Source organism: Gadus macrocephalus, chromosome 12 (genome assembly GCF_031168955.1).
Source record: "Gadus macrocephalus chromosome 12, ASM3116895v1".
NCBI classification, from domain to species: domain Eukaryota; kingdom Metazoa; phylum Chordata; class Actinopteri; order Gadiformes; family Gadidae; genus Gadus; species Gadus macrocephalus.
In genome coordinates this window covers 27,419,124-27,433,187 of record NC_082393.1, presented here as the reverse complement: position 1 = coordinate 27,433,187, position 14,064 = coordinate 27,419,124, and the positions used below count along the sequence as shown (strand labels likewise).

Sequence of the window (14,064 nt, the reverse complement as noted above, 5' to 3'; positions counted from 1 at the left end):
GGTTGAGAGCTGGACTAGAAGGTCATCAGCTCCTCAAGAGGTCCTATTCACTCTGCTCTTCCTTCTGTAATCTACCGTATTTTCCGGACTATAAGTCTCGGTTTTTTTGTAGTTTGGCTTGCCCTGCGACTTATATTTCGAAGCGACTTATATGCCAAAATTGTGCGTACATAATCTTCGGCCGCAAGATGGCACCGTCATTCATTAGGCCTACAACTGAACGCTGCAAGCCTACTGCACCACCGAATAAATTATATATAAACTAGACCGTAGACAAAACAAAAGAGAACACAAAATAAAATGCCGCCAAAAAGAAAAAGCTATACTGCACAATTTAAACTGCAGATTATAAAGTATGCAGCCGAAAACGGCAATCGAGCAACAGAAAGAAAGTTTGGGGTGAGTGAAAAACTTGTCCGGGACTGGCGAAAAGCCGAGGAAACTCTTGTTTAAATGTTTAAAAATAAATGCGACTTATACACCGATGCGACGTATGCATGTTTTTTTCCTCGTCATGGAGCATTTTTTGACTGATGCGACTAATACTCGGGAGCGACGTATAGTCCGGAAAATACGGTATACATATATGTGTGTGTATAGATTCATATATGTATATATATATATGTGTGTGTATATATTAATATATATATATGTGTGTATATATCTTACCGGTAATATATATATATATATATATACCTTGCGTATATAGATTCATATATATATGTGTGTGTATAGATTCTTATATATATAATATATTTTATATACATAAATATATGTGCATATATATTAGTATATCTATATATATGTGTGTATATATAGATATATATATACAAGGTTAACCTTGACTAAAGAGCCTCTGAATGAACGCTTTGTGTAAAGACTGATATCTTCACTGATAACAGCTCGTGTTACACCGTCTGTTTGTTTCCTGCTAATGGGCCAATAGGATTATGAAGTCAAACACAGAAGGTAAATACAGTGTCTGCCTGTCGGCCTTCAGGCCTCCAGCGGGGCTGAACAATGGCTCCTGCTGCTGGGTTAGGGTTAGGGTTAGGGCTAGGGTTAGGGCTAGGGTTAGGGCTAGGGCTAGGGCTAGGGCTAGGGCTAGGGTTAGGGTTAGGGTTAGGGCTAGGGTTAGGGCTAGGGCTAGGGCTAGGGTTAGGGTTAGGGCTAGGGTTAGGGCTAGGGCTAGGGTTAGGGCTAGGGTTAGTGCGTGTGCGTTTGTGTGTGTGTGTTCGTCAACACCCATGTTTATCTGTTTGTTGCTCTAACAACAGCAGCTCAATGCCTGGCTTCCGGTTTAAGGCGGCTTGGTTTGCAGCTACGAGCTAATGAGGTCACTGAGCTCCTCAGACCGCAGCACTAGATTAGGGTTATGAAGGTGAAGGGGAGGGGCCTGCAGCTAATCCTGTTAGTATTTTAGAAGTCCTCCATTGAGCTGATTAACAACATTTTTACCAACATCCCAAAGAACACTGTTGACCTGCAAGGTCTGGCCAAAGGCAGGAGGCTACGGCCAACAGGGCAGGAGGCTACGGCCAACAGGGCAGGAGGCTACGGCCAACAGGGCAGGAGGCTACGGCCAACAGGGCAGGAGGCTACGGCCAACAGGGCAGGAGGCTACGGCCAACAGGGCAGGAGGCTACGGCCAACAGGGCAGGAGGCTACGGCCAACAGGGCAGGAGGCTACGGCCAACAGGGCAGGAGGCTACGGCCAACAGGGCAGGAGGCTACGGCCAACAGGGCAGGAGGCTACGGCCAACAGGGCAGGCTTAAAGAGATGGCGGACGGCAGCAGGCGGTAGAGCGGCGCCATCATCCATATGTTGGATAGATGCGGACAGATGAAGAGTTCTGAACCAAAAGAGGTTATCTCTACAAACATGACCCTGGGAGACCAATCTATTGGAACCATCTCTCCTGGCTTCACTAAAATATTCATCAACGGTACCATTTGGCAATATCACTGGTCACTGATGTTTCAGTGAATCCAGGAGAGACGGTTTTGGATCACCCCGACTGTTGATTTCCTTTAATCTCTCATTAACTGACCAGGAACCAGAACGAAGGCGAACACCATTTCTAAATCCTGGGCAACTGATTAAAAGAAGGTTTCTTCTTTGCATAATTTGTCCCCAGTAAATCTGGCATTGGTGTAATCGTTGTTTGATAATCTGGTCACTGCTGCAACCCCGAATGAGAAGCTAAAGTACAACAGCATTCAAATGACGATATCATCATCATCATCATCATCATCATCATCAATCCTTTATTTAACCAGGTAGAAATTCATTGAGATCAACATTTCTTTTAAGAAGGGCAAATCAAATAGCCCTTCACTTCAGATGCCCTGTCCCCTTGCCCATGTTTGAATGAGGCCACATGAAACCCATCTCAACCAGAAGCTCCACTATCAGCTCTAACCCTAGCCCAACTGGCAGACATGTTGTTCTCCACAGAAGCTTCTGATCTGTTGACAACAATGCGCCAAACAACAAATGTGGAGCTTCCCACCATCTACAGCTAAGGTTGGGGGGGGGGGGGGGAGAGAGAGAGAGAGAGAGAGAGAGAGAGAGAGAGAGAGAGAGAGAGAGAGAGAGAGAGAGAGAGAGAGAGAGACAGAGAGAGACTGAGAGGGAGAGAGAGAGGGAGTGTATGGGAGAGAGTATGACTTCTGGCCTGTGGGCCAAAGGGCAGTGTGGCTAATGAGAAGGGAACAGGAGTCATGTGCTCAGAGACTTCATACCACAACAACAAGGTTAAAGTTTAACTCCCTCGCCAAAGGCCTCTGCACCTTTCAAGTAATGCAAACTATGGTCAAGCGAGCAGGACATCCCCAAAACACACATATACGTACCGCTTTGATTGGACAAACTTCAAACAACCATTTCTTTACCTTTTTTCTCCTTGTGATAAAAGTGTGTGTGTGTGTGTGTGTGTGTGTGTGTGTGTGTGTGTGTGTGTGTGTGTGTGTGTGTGTGTGTGTGTGTGTGTGTGTGTGTGTGTGTGTGTGTGTGTGTGTGTGTGTGTGCGTGCGTGCGTGTGTGATTGTTTCTGCGTGGGGAGCGTGCTTCTGTGTTCTCTGTTGGCTGACTTAGCCTGACTGCTGAATGCAGGGACCAGACCAAAGTAGACTGTTGAGAACTGCTGAGTTCCTGACCTGTAGTTCAAAGATGCACACACACACACACACACACACACACACACACACACACACACACACACACACACATACACACATACACACACACATGCATCCCCTCCCCATACACACACACACACACACACACACACACACACACACACACACACACACACACACACACAAACACACACGCAAACACACACACATGCATCCCCTCCCCATACACACACACACACACACACACACACACACACACACACACACACACACACACACACACAAACACATTTTATTTATGTGCGCATGTGCTGCTTTATCACATGCATACATCTATAACATAGCGCTATTAGCATTGCAAACACAGTGGAAGACTCCCATAACCTCCTCCACATCCAAACGCTAGCAGAGAAGGGAAGCGTCCTTTGGTTTCTCTCGGGTCACAGAGTTTGTTCCTCACTGTCTGTGGAGCATGTGACCAGCGACAGGTTCAGGACACACAGCGCTTTGAGGACGCCTTCAATACGTTCTCTGTGGAGTTCTTTACTCTGCAATCTGGAGGCTATTTGAATACTCTGCTGTGGGCTCAGATTGTCAGTTTACTTCAATAAATGTTCAAGATGCCGTTCACATGACGGCCGTGTTTGCATCTCTTCAAAATAGTTGTGCTTACATGTAACTTTTGTTGAGGCTATCTGGGATTTGTCTCTTTTTGCAAATGGCTGAGAATCCAGGATATGTCAGCCTTAGCCTAGAGCATCGACCCAGCCCCTGACCCAGACCCCCTAGACCCCCTAGACCAATACGTAACCCAGACCCTAACCCAGACCCCCTAGACCCAGACCCTGACCCAGGCCCCCTAGACCCAGACCCTGACCCAGACCCTAACCCAGACCCCCTAGACCCAGCCCCTAACCCAGACCCCCTAGACCCAGACCCTGACCAATACGTAACCCAGACACTGACCCAGACCCTGACCCAGACCCCCTAGACACAGACCCTGACCAATACGTAACCCAGACCCCCTACACCCAGCCCCTGACCCCCTAGACCCAGACCCTGACCCTGACCCAGACCCCCTAGACCCAGACCCTGACCCTGACCCCCTAGACCCAGACCCTGACCAATACGTAACCCAGACCCTAACCCAGACCCCCTAGACCCAGACCCTGACCCAGACCCCCTAGACCCTGACCCAGACCCTAACCCAGACCCCCTAGACCCAGACCCTGACCCAGACCCAGACCCTGACCCCCTAGACCAATACGTAACCCAGACCCTGACCCAGACCCCCTAGACCCAGACCCCCTAGACCCAGACCCTGATTCAGACCCGCTAGACCCCCTAGACCAATACGTAACCCAGACCCTGACCCAGACCCCCTAGACCCAGACCCTGACCCAGACCCTGACCCTGACCAGGGCAGCGGTGTAAAATAAGTACTAGAGGATCATGTAACCTTCTGCTCATCTGCAACAGCAGCAGCAACAACAACAACAACAACAACAACAACAACAACAACAACAACAACAACAACAACAACAACAACAACAACAACAACAACAACAGGACAGAGAGGAGGACAGAGAGGAGGACAGAGAGGACAGAGAGGAGGACAGAGAGGAGGACAGAGAGGAGGACAGAGAGGACGGAGAGGAGGACAGAGAGGACAGAGAGGAGGACAGAGAGGAGGACAGAGAGGAGGACAGAGAGGACAGAGAGGAGGACAGAGAGGAGGACAGAGAGGACAGAGAGGAGCACAGAGAGGAGGACAGAGAGGAGGACAGAGAGGACGGAGAGGAGGACAGAGAGGACAGAGAGGAGGACAGAGAGGAGGACAGAGAGGAGGACAGAGAGGACAGAGAGGAGGACAGAGAGGAGGACAGAGAGGAGGACAGAGAGGACAGAGAGGAGCACAGAGAGGAGGACAGAGAGGAGGACAGAGAGGAGGACAGAGAGGACAGAGAGGAGGACAGAGAGGAGGACAGAGAGGACAGAGAGGAGGACAGAGAGGACAGAGAGGAGGACAGAGAGGAGGACAGAGAGGACAGAGAGGAGGACAGAGAGGACAGAGAGGAGGACAGAGAGGACAGAGAGGAGCACAGAGAGGAGGACAGAGAGGAGGACAGAGAGGAGGACAGAGAGGACAGAGAGGAGGACAGAGAGGAGGACAGAGAGGAGGACAGAGAGGAGGACAGACAGGAGGACAGAGAGGAGGACAGACAGGAGGACAGAGAGGAGGACAGAGAGGAGGACGGAGAGGACAGAGAGGAGGACAGAGAGGAGGACAGAGAGGAGGACAGAGAGGACGGAGAGGACAGAGAGGGCAGAAGGAGCCCTTCCATGGGCTTGGTGTACTGGCCTGAGGCTCCCCTGCCTTGTTTTAGGGCTGTATTGGGGTAACTCCCTGCACACCCCGGCTGGCCTGGGGTCAGGGCTTACAGAGGTAGTAAACAGTCAGTGAGGATTCTTTTCTCTGTGTGTGTGTGTGTGTGTGTGTGTGTGCGTGCATGTGTGTGGCTTCAGCTCACTCTGCTCTTTGACTCTACTGGCCTTATAAGGCAGCCAGTGCCATGGCAACCACAGGGCTTGAATAGCAGTGTCAAATCCCTGAGCACACAAGCTCACTCTCTCCAGGCTGGGAGAGGGAGAGAGAGAGGAGTAGTAGGAGGAGAGAGGGGCAGTAGGAGGAGAGAGGGGCAGTAGGAGGATAGAGGGGCAGTAGGAGGATAGAGGGGCAGTAGGAGGAGAGAGGGGCAGTAGGGCTGTCTGGGCTGCACACTGGGGTCTGGCTCCCACTAGGGTCTGGGACTGGATTATTTTGCCGGTGCTTTGCCTAATTTATTCCTGCTGGGGCCGCGAAGCTCCGGAGGAGAAAGGGACGGGCGGGAGAGTGCAACAGTACGCCCCGACTGGCACACGGAGCCGCACTGACAAAACAAGAGGAGAACCAGCCCTAACCCTTACACCGTACAGAGACGGGATCTGAAGAGCTCTGGAACCTCGCACACGTTGTCAGGGTTTTCTGTTCTTTGGCGGCGGTTGTGGCAGAAGAGCCAGAGGAACTCGGAGCAGAGGACTCAACGGGGCCAAGGACACCGCAGGACTTGTTGGATGAACTTTGATCTCGAAAGACTGTTCAGAGAGAGGAAGAGGACTTACATGAATTCATACCGAGCCTGGGAGAACTCCCTGGACACCGTTTACCAGTACGCTACAAAGCTGCTCCTCCACACCACAGCCAACATATTAAACTGTAGAAAGGATATCAAAATACTTTTTTATATAGCTGAGAGGGAAAATAAAGTTCTTCCTCTTGCACAGACTCAGTGAGATGATGTTGAACCGTGAGATCAGCAGATAACTCAACGCAGCAGGAACAGGTCGGACTCGTTTAAAGGAAGAGGGCAGGGCAGTTTAACCCTGCCTGAAGGCGGCTAGTGCCCCCCCCCCCTCCTCCTCCTCTCGCCTTTTCTGAGAAAGTAATGAAAGAGACAGCAAGCGAGAGAGAGAGAGAGAGAGAGAGAGAGAGAGAGAGAGAGAGAGAGAGAGAGAGAGAGAGAGAGAGAGAGAGAGGGAAAGAGAGAGAGGGGGGGAGAGAGAGAGAGAGAGAGAGAGAGAGAGAGAGAGAGAGAGAGAGAGAGAGAGATCGCGCAAAGAACAGTCTGAGATTCTTCCAGTTAGAGTAGGAGAGTTTAAGTCCCCCACTTCTTGGTGGGGATTAGGGTAAGATTAGGTGTTTTTCGTCATCGAGGAGAAAAGCAAGAGAGCAAGGGAGGGAGGGAGGTAAGGCAACAAGGAGTAATTTAGTGTTTCCTGTGAGAGGGCAGGCTGCACCCTTTTCTCTGCCGTGAACTTTGAACCACTCCACTTGTGTCTGACTTCTTCTCCCCCCCTTCTTTCTCTCAAACCTCAGGAGCCATTACTCTGAGGTCAGACAAGAAGAGGTGGAACCGAGAAGAGGAGAGAAAGCCCCAAGTCCTCTGAAGGACCTCCAGGTCATTCAGCACGGGGGTAGAGGTCAACCCCCCCGAGGGACTCTCGGACTAGTTCTTCAACTTGGGCTCTTTGTTATCCACCCTTCTCCTCGAGGAGGGGGGACAGGCTGCTCTGATCCTGGAGCCCTAGCGGTCTCCCCCATGCAGTAGCAGAGGACTGTCCTCCAGCGGACCACTTGAAGGGTGCGTCGTATGTTTGACGGGGCTGTGCCTCGCGGTAACATGGCCATGGTGAGCGGGGGATGGGGCGAGCCCAACGGGGACACCAACGGACTGGGCGGGGGTGGGGGGAAGCTGTTCCTGAAGCGGGACGAGGAGGGGGGCTCGCCGCGGGCCGGCGGCAGCGACGCCGAGGCGGCGGACGAGGACCGGGCGTGCGTGGTGGACTGCGTGGTGTGCGGCGACAAGTCCAGCGGCAAGCACTACGGCGTGTTCACGTGTGAGGGCTGCAAGAGCTTCTTCAAGAGGAGCATCCGGAGGAACCTGAGCTACTCCTGCAGGTAAGAGGAGAGGACTTGATACAGTAATGTTTACAGGACGGGGTCGTAGAGGACTAAATACAGTAATGTTTACAGGACGGGGTCGTAGAGGACTTAATACAGTAATGTTTACAGGACGGGGTCGTAGAGGACTTAATACAGTAACGTTGACAGGACGGGGTCGTAGAGGACTAAATACAGTAATGTTTACAGGACGGGGTTGTAGAGGACTTAATACAGTAACGTTTACAAGACGGGGTCGTAGAGGACTAAATACAGTAACGTTTACAGGACGGGGTCGTAGAGGACTTAATACAGTAATGTTTACAGGACGGGGTCGTAGAGGACTTGATACAGTAATGTTTACAGGACGGGGTCGTAGAGGACTTGATACAGTAATGTTTACAGGACGGGGTCGTAGAGGACTTAATGCAGTAATGTTTACAGGACGGGGTCGTAGAGGACTTGATACAGTAATGTTTACAGGACGGGGTCGTAGAGGACTAAATACAGTAATGTTTACAGGACGGGGTCGTAGAGGACTTAATACAGTAATGTTTACAGGACGGGGAAGAAGAGGACTTAATACAGTAATGTTTACAGGACGGGGTCGTAGAGGACTAAATACAGTAATGTTTACAGGACGGGTAGAAGTCAGTCTACCCTGTTACCCTTAATCCTCAGCATAGATAGTGAGAAATGTAAAGTGCATTTTGTTGTGATCATTTATTCAACAACGTCGTTGTTGGTTATTTTTATTACCGGTATATTTGTATATGCATAAATATACACTCAGAGATTATTTTCTATTGTTTTTTCGATTTGGTGAATACGAGGTAATAACATTTTCCATGTATAACGGCCTCTGTTTTAATATGCTGCAACCTTGGATGTGATGAACCATACACCTTGGGAGAAAAAGAGAGAGAGAGAGAGAGAGAGAGAGAGAGAGAGAGAGAGAGAGAGAGAGAGAGAGAGAGAGAGAGAGAGAAGAGAGAGAGAGAGAGAGAGAGAGAGAGAGAGAGAGACGAGAGAAAGGATTACTGAATGGCCTGAAGCTCCACCATGAAATGCTGTTTTGCCTTATAGGTCAACATGCTTATTATATTCCTGACAGGCAGCATAATATTCCACCTTGATTTGCTGTCCTTACATAAACAAACCTCATAGGTGTTCCTTTAAGAGCCGGTTGCTTCCCCCCCAGACGGAATGCGTCTTTACAGTCATGTGAAGAGCAGGCCCCTCTGCTGAAACACACTGGCTCTCTTTCCCAAGACCGCCTCTCGCGCTGTAAATGGCAACAAGGGCGGCACAGGAGAGAGAGAGAGAGAGAGAGAGAGAGAGAGAGAGAGGGGGGGAGGGAGAGAGAGAGAGAGGGGGGGAGGGAGAGAGAGAGAGAGAGAGAGAGCGAGAGAGAGAGAGAGAGAGAGAGAGAGACAGAGACAGAGAGAGAGAGAGAGAGAGAGAGAGAGAGAGAGAGAGAGAGAGAGAGAGAGACAGAGAGAGAGAGGGGGGGGGGAGCGGGAGAGACTGAACTTTTATCATTTCATTTTATTGTGGTCTGCGGCTGGGAGACCCTTTAATATTATACAACAATGAGGTCATCCGGTGACTTTCATAAAAGCCACTAATAGTAGATCCTTTGTTCTCTATCTCAAAGCAGTTCTCTCTTCCTGCGCAGGTCAAACAGAGACTGCCAAATAGACCAACATCACCGAAACCAGTGCCAATTCTGTCGGCTAAAGAAATGCTTTCGTGTTGGCATGCGCAAAGAAGGTATCTGTCATAATATCTGCATTGTTCTTTTTATCCCGGCCAATAGAAAGTGGGTTGATGAACAACATTGAATATCAACACTGAATAACACTACGTTTACAGTGCTGTTCCCAACTTGACCTTTGACACCGAAACAAGCCAGTTACTAACAGTCACATGACATTACCCGACTTGTGGCACACACACACACACACACACACACACACACACACACACACACACAGACACACACACACACACACACACACACACACACACACACACACACACACACACACACACACACACACACACACACACACACACACACACGCGCAAGCAGGCTGCACACACACACGCAGAGACACACAATTCTACAACACCACTGACATTCCATTTCCAAATACCCTTGGCAGCTGCTCTGGGATGTGTTTACCGTCCATGGAAACACCTGCCTGGGAGTCTATTAGGTTAGGGCGAGGGCTAGCCCTAACCCGAACCCTACCTGGGGAGTGTGTGAGTTAGGGTTAGCCCTAACCCTAACCCTAACACACTCCCCAGGCAGTGTTAGGGTTAGCCCTAACCCTAACACTGCCTGGGGTCTGTTAGGTTCGGGGTAATGGTGGAAGACAAGCTGTTTTGTTTGTAGCAAAAAAAGAAATAATGGTCATAGTGCTACATTTGAGATTGTTGGTAATGACACATATTTAAAACTAAAACCTATTTTGTGTTGTGGTCATAATGCCCTTGTCAGGGAGACCCTATTGTTGCTGTAACAGCCTAGTAGCGTTACTAGGCTGTCAGTAGGTTAGTAGGTTACTAGGCTGTTAGTAGGTTACTAGGCTGTTAGTAGGTTACCAGGCTGTTAGTAGGTTGTTGAGCAGTTGGGTTAGGGTTAGGGTTAACCCCAACCCTAACAGCAGCCGGGTTAACCCCAACCCTAACCCTAACCTGGAGCAGTTGTCATCGACTGCATTGGAGCCAGTTGCCAAATCCCTTACAACCGCCGACACCCACTAAAGGTCACACACTGACACGTGATATGTAAAGAGAAGCTTCTGATCCACAGTTGGCAATCTAAACACCTGCCTGGTGGGGGGAGGGGGGGTATATAGCAGATAATAGATCAATCATTTCCCCCTGTAGAGTCTTCCACATATCATGCCACACTTTAAGTCCCCAAAGTCCCAATATCCACCTTCCGCCCATATTGATGCTTATCCAAGCATTACAATTTAGTTCTGAAGCTTATTTGACGTTGATCTGATTAATATTAGCACAATACATAAGTATCATGCTAATCATTTGGCAGCATATCCATGAGGTTGACCTTAACGAGGTATGTGTATATATAACCCTATAATAGGCTTCATACCTACTGGCGCCTCTGAGTCGTCTGTATGACTTTGTAAACCATTACCTTAGGGACATTTAACCTTCTCCTCAAGCTGTCCAGCGCGAGGCCGCATCCCCCCCACCCACCCGGGCATCAGTCCCACCTCCGTGGGGGGGGCCGTGGGGGGCCCCGGCCACATCGGGGGCGACTACTTCAAACGGCCAGCCGGTCTCAGAGCTCATCTCCCTGCTGCTCCGGGCCGAGCCGTACCCCAGCAGCCGCTACGGCGCCCCCTACGGCCAGACGCAGGCCGCCCCCAGCGGGGCCTCCGCCCCCAGCGGGGCCTCCGCCATGGGCATCGACAACATCTGTGAGCTGGCCGCCCGGCTGCTGTTCAGCACCATCGAGTGGGCTCGGAACATCCCCTACTTCCCCGAGCTGCCCGTCTCCGAGCAGGTCAGGGGCCGCTCTGCTCCCGTTGGCTCATCACCAGGGGCCCATGTAGGGCCCCTAACCCTAACCCTTACGCTAAGAGTGCTCTCTGTTTACCTGAGGATGTACTCCTGGCTTTCCTGAGCTCAGCACTGATAGGCCGATATATTATGGTATGTCTAGGACCGTCAGTGCTGCCCTTTGGCCCTCAGGCCTCCTGTCCAGGTCACTCATACTCGGCCAGGCTAAATAATGCAGTGCGGTAACAAACATGAAATTGCTAAATTAATAATTACAAAAATGTAATAAGTAAAACAGATGAATACAATACAAACTATGTTCGGAAAATAGAATTACGGTTTTCTCCGGTTCGTCTCCTGACACGCTGGCCTCACTGCGACCCCCAGGTGGCGCTCTTGCGTCTGAGCTGGAGCGAACTGTTCATCCTGAACGCGGCCCAGTCGGCGCTGCCTCTCCACATGGCCCCCCTGCTTGCCGCCGCCGGCTTCCACTCCTCGCCCATGTCCGCTGAGCGAGTGGTGACCTTCATGGACCAGGTGCGCGTGTTCCAGGAGCAGGTGGACAAGCTGAGCCGCCTGCAGGTCGACTCGGCCGAGTACAGCTGCTCAAGGCCATCGCCCTCTTCACCCCCGGTGAGCCTAACCCTAACCCATTAACCCTAACCCTCTTCACCCCCGGTGAGCCTAACCCTTACCCTAACCCTTACCCAATGGACCTCTTACTGGGACTAATGAACCTCTAACTGGGCTTCACACCTATTGCAGCATTACACAAAAACTCTTGAAATAGCTTCTTGGTTCACTTTAACACTTGACGCACATTTTTAGCTATACTCTATATGACACACATTTATAGCAGTTTACTTTTTCTAATGTGTTAATGTATCACAAACAATTAACACAGAGGAATGCACCCAGTAGGAATAAAACATGATGTTGCTGAAATCCCTTGTGGAAGTTTAAAAGGAATAAAAAAACAACAAAGTTGAACTGGTACGCATGAAGTGTGTGAACAACGTGTCTCTCCTTTAGGGGGCTCAGGGTTAGGGGAGACCACAACATGGGGCCTGTGAAACCTCCACACTGTAACTGGGATAACTGGGATAACTGGGTTAACTGGGACAAAGGCAAATCCAAAATAAATGGTATTGAATTGAAATACAAAGAATGTGAATGGATGCATATCGCATAACGCATTCAGGCGATGGTTCCCCAATGTGGACCTGGGATAAAGCATAGTGAGGTAAAGGAGCTGGTTAGGGTTAGTGGATGAAACATGGGTTAGGGTTAGTGGATGAAACACATGGGTTAGGGTTAGTGGATGAAACATGGGTTAAGGATTAGTGGATGAAACACATGGGTTAGGGTTAGTGGATGAAACACATGGGTTAAGGGTTAGGTGGATGAAACACATGGGTTAGGGTTAGTGGATGAAACACATGGGTTAGGGTTAGTGGATGAAACACATGGGTTAGGGTTAGTGGATGAAACATGGGTTAGGGTTAGTGGATGAAACATGGGTTAGGGTTAGTGGATGAAACATGGGTTAGGGTTAGTGGATGAAACATGGGTTAAGGGTTAGTGGATGAAACATGGGTTAGGGTTAGTGGATGAAACATGGGTTAAGGGTTAGGGTTAGTGGATGAAACATGGTGAAGTGACGGAGGTGTGTCTCTCCCCCGGCAGACGCGTGCGGGCTGACAGACTCCGCCCAGGTGGAGGCGCTACAGGAGAAGGTCACGGTGGCGCTGAGCGAGTACGAGCGCGCTCGCAGTACCCCCGGGCAGCCGCAGCGCTTCGGCCGCTCTGCTGCTGCTGCGCTGCCCGCGCTGCGCGCCGTGCCCGCCGGCCTCATCTCACAGCTCTTCTTCATGCGTCTGGTCGGGAAGACCCCCATCGAGACGCTCATCAGGGACATGCAGCTGTCAGGCAGCTCCATCAGCTGGCCATATGTGCCGGGTCAGTGAGCGTCAGCCTCCACCCCCGCCGCCTCCACCCACCACCACCACCCCGCCCCCTCCACACCACCACCACCACCACCACCCCCGCCGCCTCCACCACCACCACCACCACCACCACCACCACCACCACCCCGCCCCCTCCACCACCACCACCACCCCGCCCCCTCCACCACCACCACCCACCTCCCGCCCCCTCCTCCTCACCACCACCACCACACCACCACCACCACCCCCATCAACCCCTCCCCCACCACCACCACCACCACCACCACCACCACCTCCACCACCACCCCGCCCCCTCCACCACCACCACCACCCCGCCGCCTCCTACCACCACCACCACCACCACCACTCACCCCACCCCGCCCCCCTCCACCACCACCACCACCACCACCACCACCACCACCACCACCACCCTCCACCACCACCACCCCGCCCCCTCCACCACCACCACCACCACCCACCACCACCTCCACCACCCACCACCACCACCACCACAGGTGGTGGTGGTGGTGGGATGGAGGAGAGATGGAGAGCAAAACAACAGCACAAGGTCAGCATTAATACCAAAATAAATGAAGGGCAGGGCTTGTTTGTTTTGGTGCTTGTTCCAGGGGTCCAGTCTCTTGGCGTTACCTTCCGTCATCTAAAGGTCTGTCTTAGTTCCTCTGCCCCTCAGATATTAACTGGACATGTTCAGCTCTGGTCTGTGGAGGTAAGGACAGGAGGGCCCACGATACAGCACTTCTCCTTTTGCTGTGGTCTGAGCCTTAACCCCTGATCTCTGATCTCTATCTGAGTCGAAGCAGAAGGACTTCAAGGAAACGACATTACTACCTCTACGATCCAGCCCCTGGACCAGATCCTGCTCTGAGCCCAGGCTCTGTGTTTCCCTGTCTGCGTATCGTTTGTTTTTGTATGATGACACTGATAGCACATAGG

The 14,064-nt window shown here is 51.1% G+C and overlaps 1 protein-coding gene and 1 long non-coding RNA gene across 2 annotated transcripts; one reads left to right on the top strand and one right to left on the bottom strand.

The window, feature by feature from the left end:
• The first annotated feature begins 5,430 nt into the window (after positions 1 to 5,430).
• LOC132468670 (nuclear receptor subfamily 2 group F member 6-like) lies at positions 5,431 to 13,322 on the top strand. The gene is given in 9 exon segments (XM_060066429.1): positions 5,431 to 6,350; positions 7,058 to 7,639; positions 9,300 to 9,400; positions 10,830 to 10,924; positions 10,926 to 11,165; positions 11,549 to 11,765; positions 11,768 to 11,794; positions 12,848 to 13,136; positions 13,247 to 13,322. Coding segments are annotated over 7 exon segments (1,269 nt in total). The 5' UTR covers positions 5,431 to 6,350; positions 7,058 to 7,331; the 3' UTR covers positions 13,129 to 13,136; positions 13,247 to 13,322.
• LOC132468671 (uncharacterized) lies at positions 9,438 to 9,877 on the bottom strand. The gene is made up of 2 exons (XR_009528250.1): positions 9,653 to 9,877; positions 9,438 to 9,564 (listed from the first exon to the last, which is right to left on the bottom strand). It is a non-coding gene; the product is annotated as an uncharacterized LOC132468671 (long non-coding RNA).
• Positions 13,323 to 14,064: the final 742 nt, after the last annotated feature.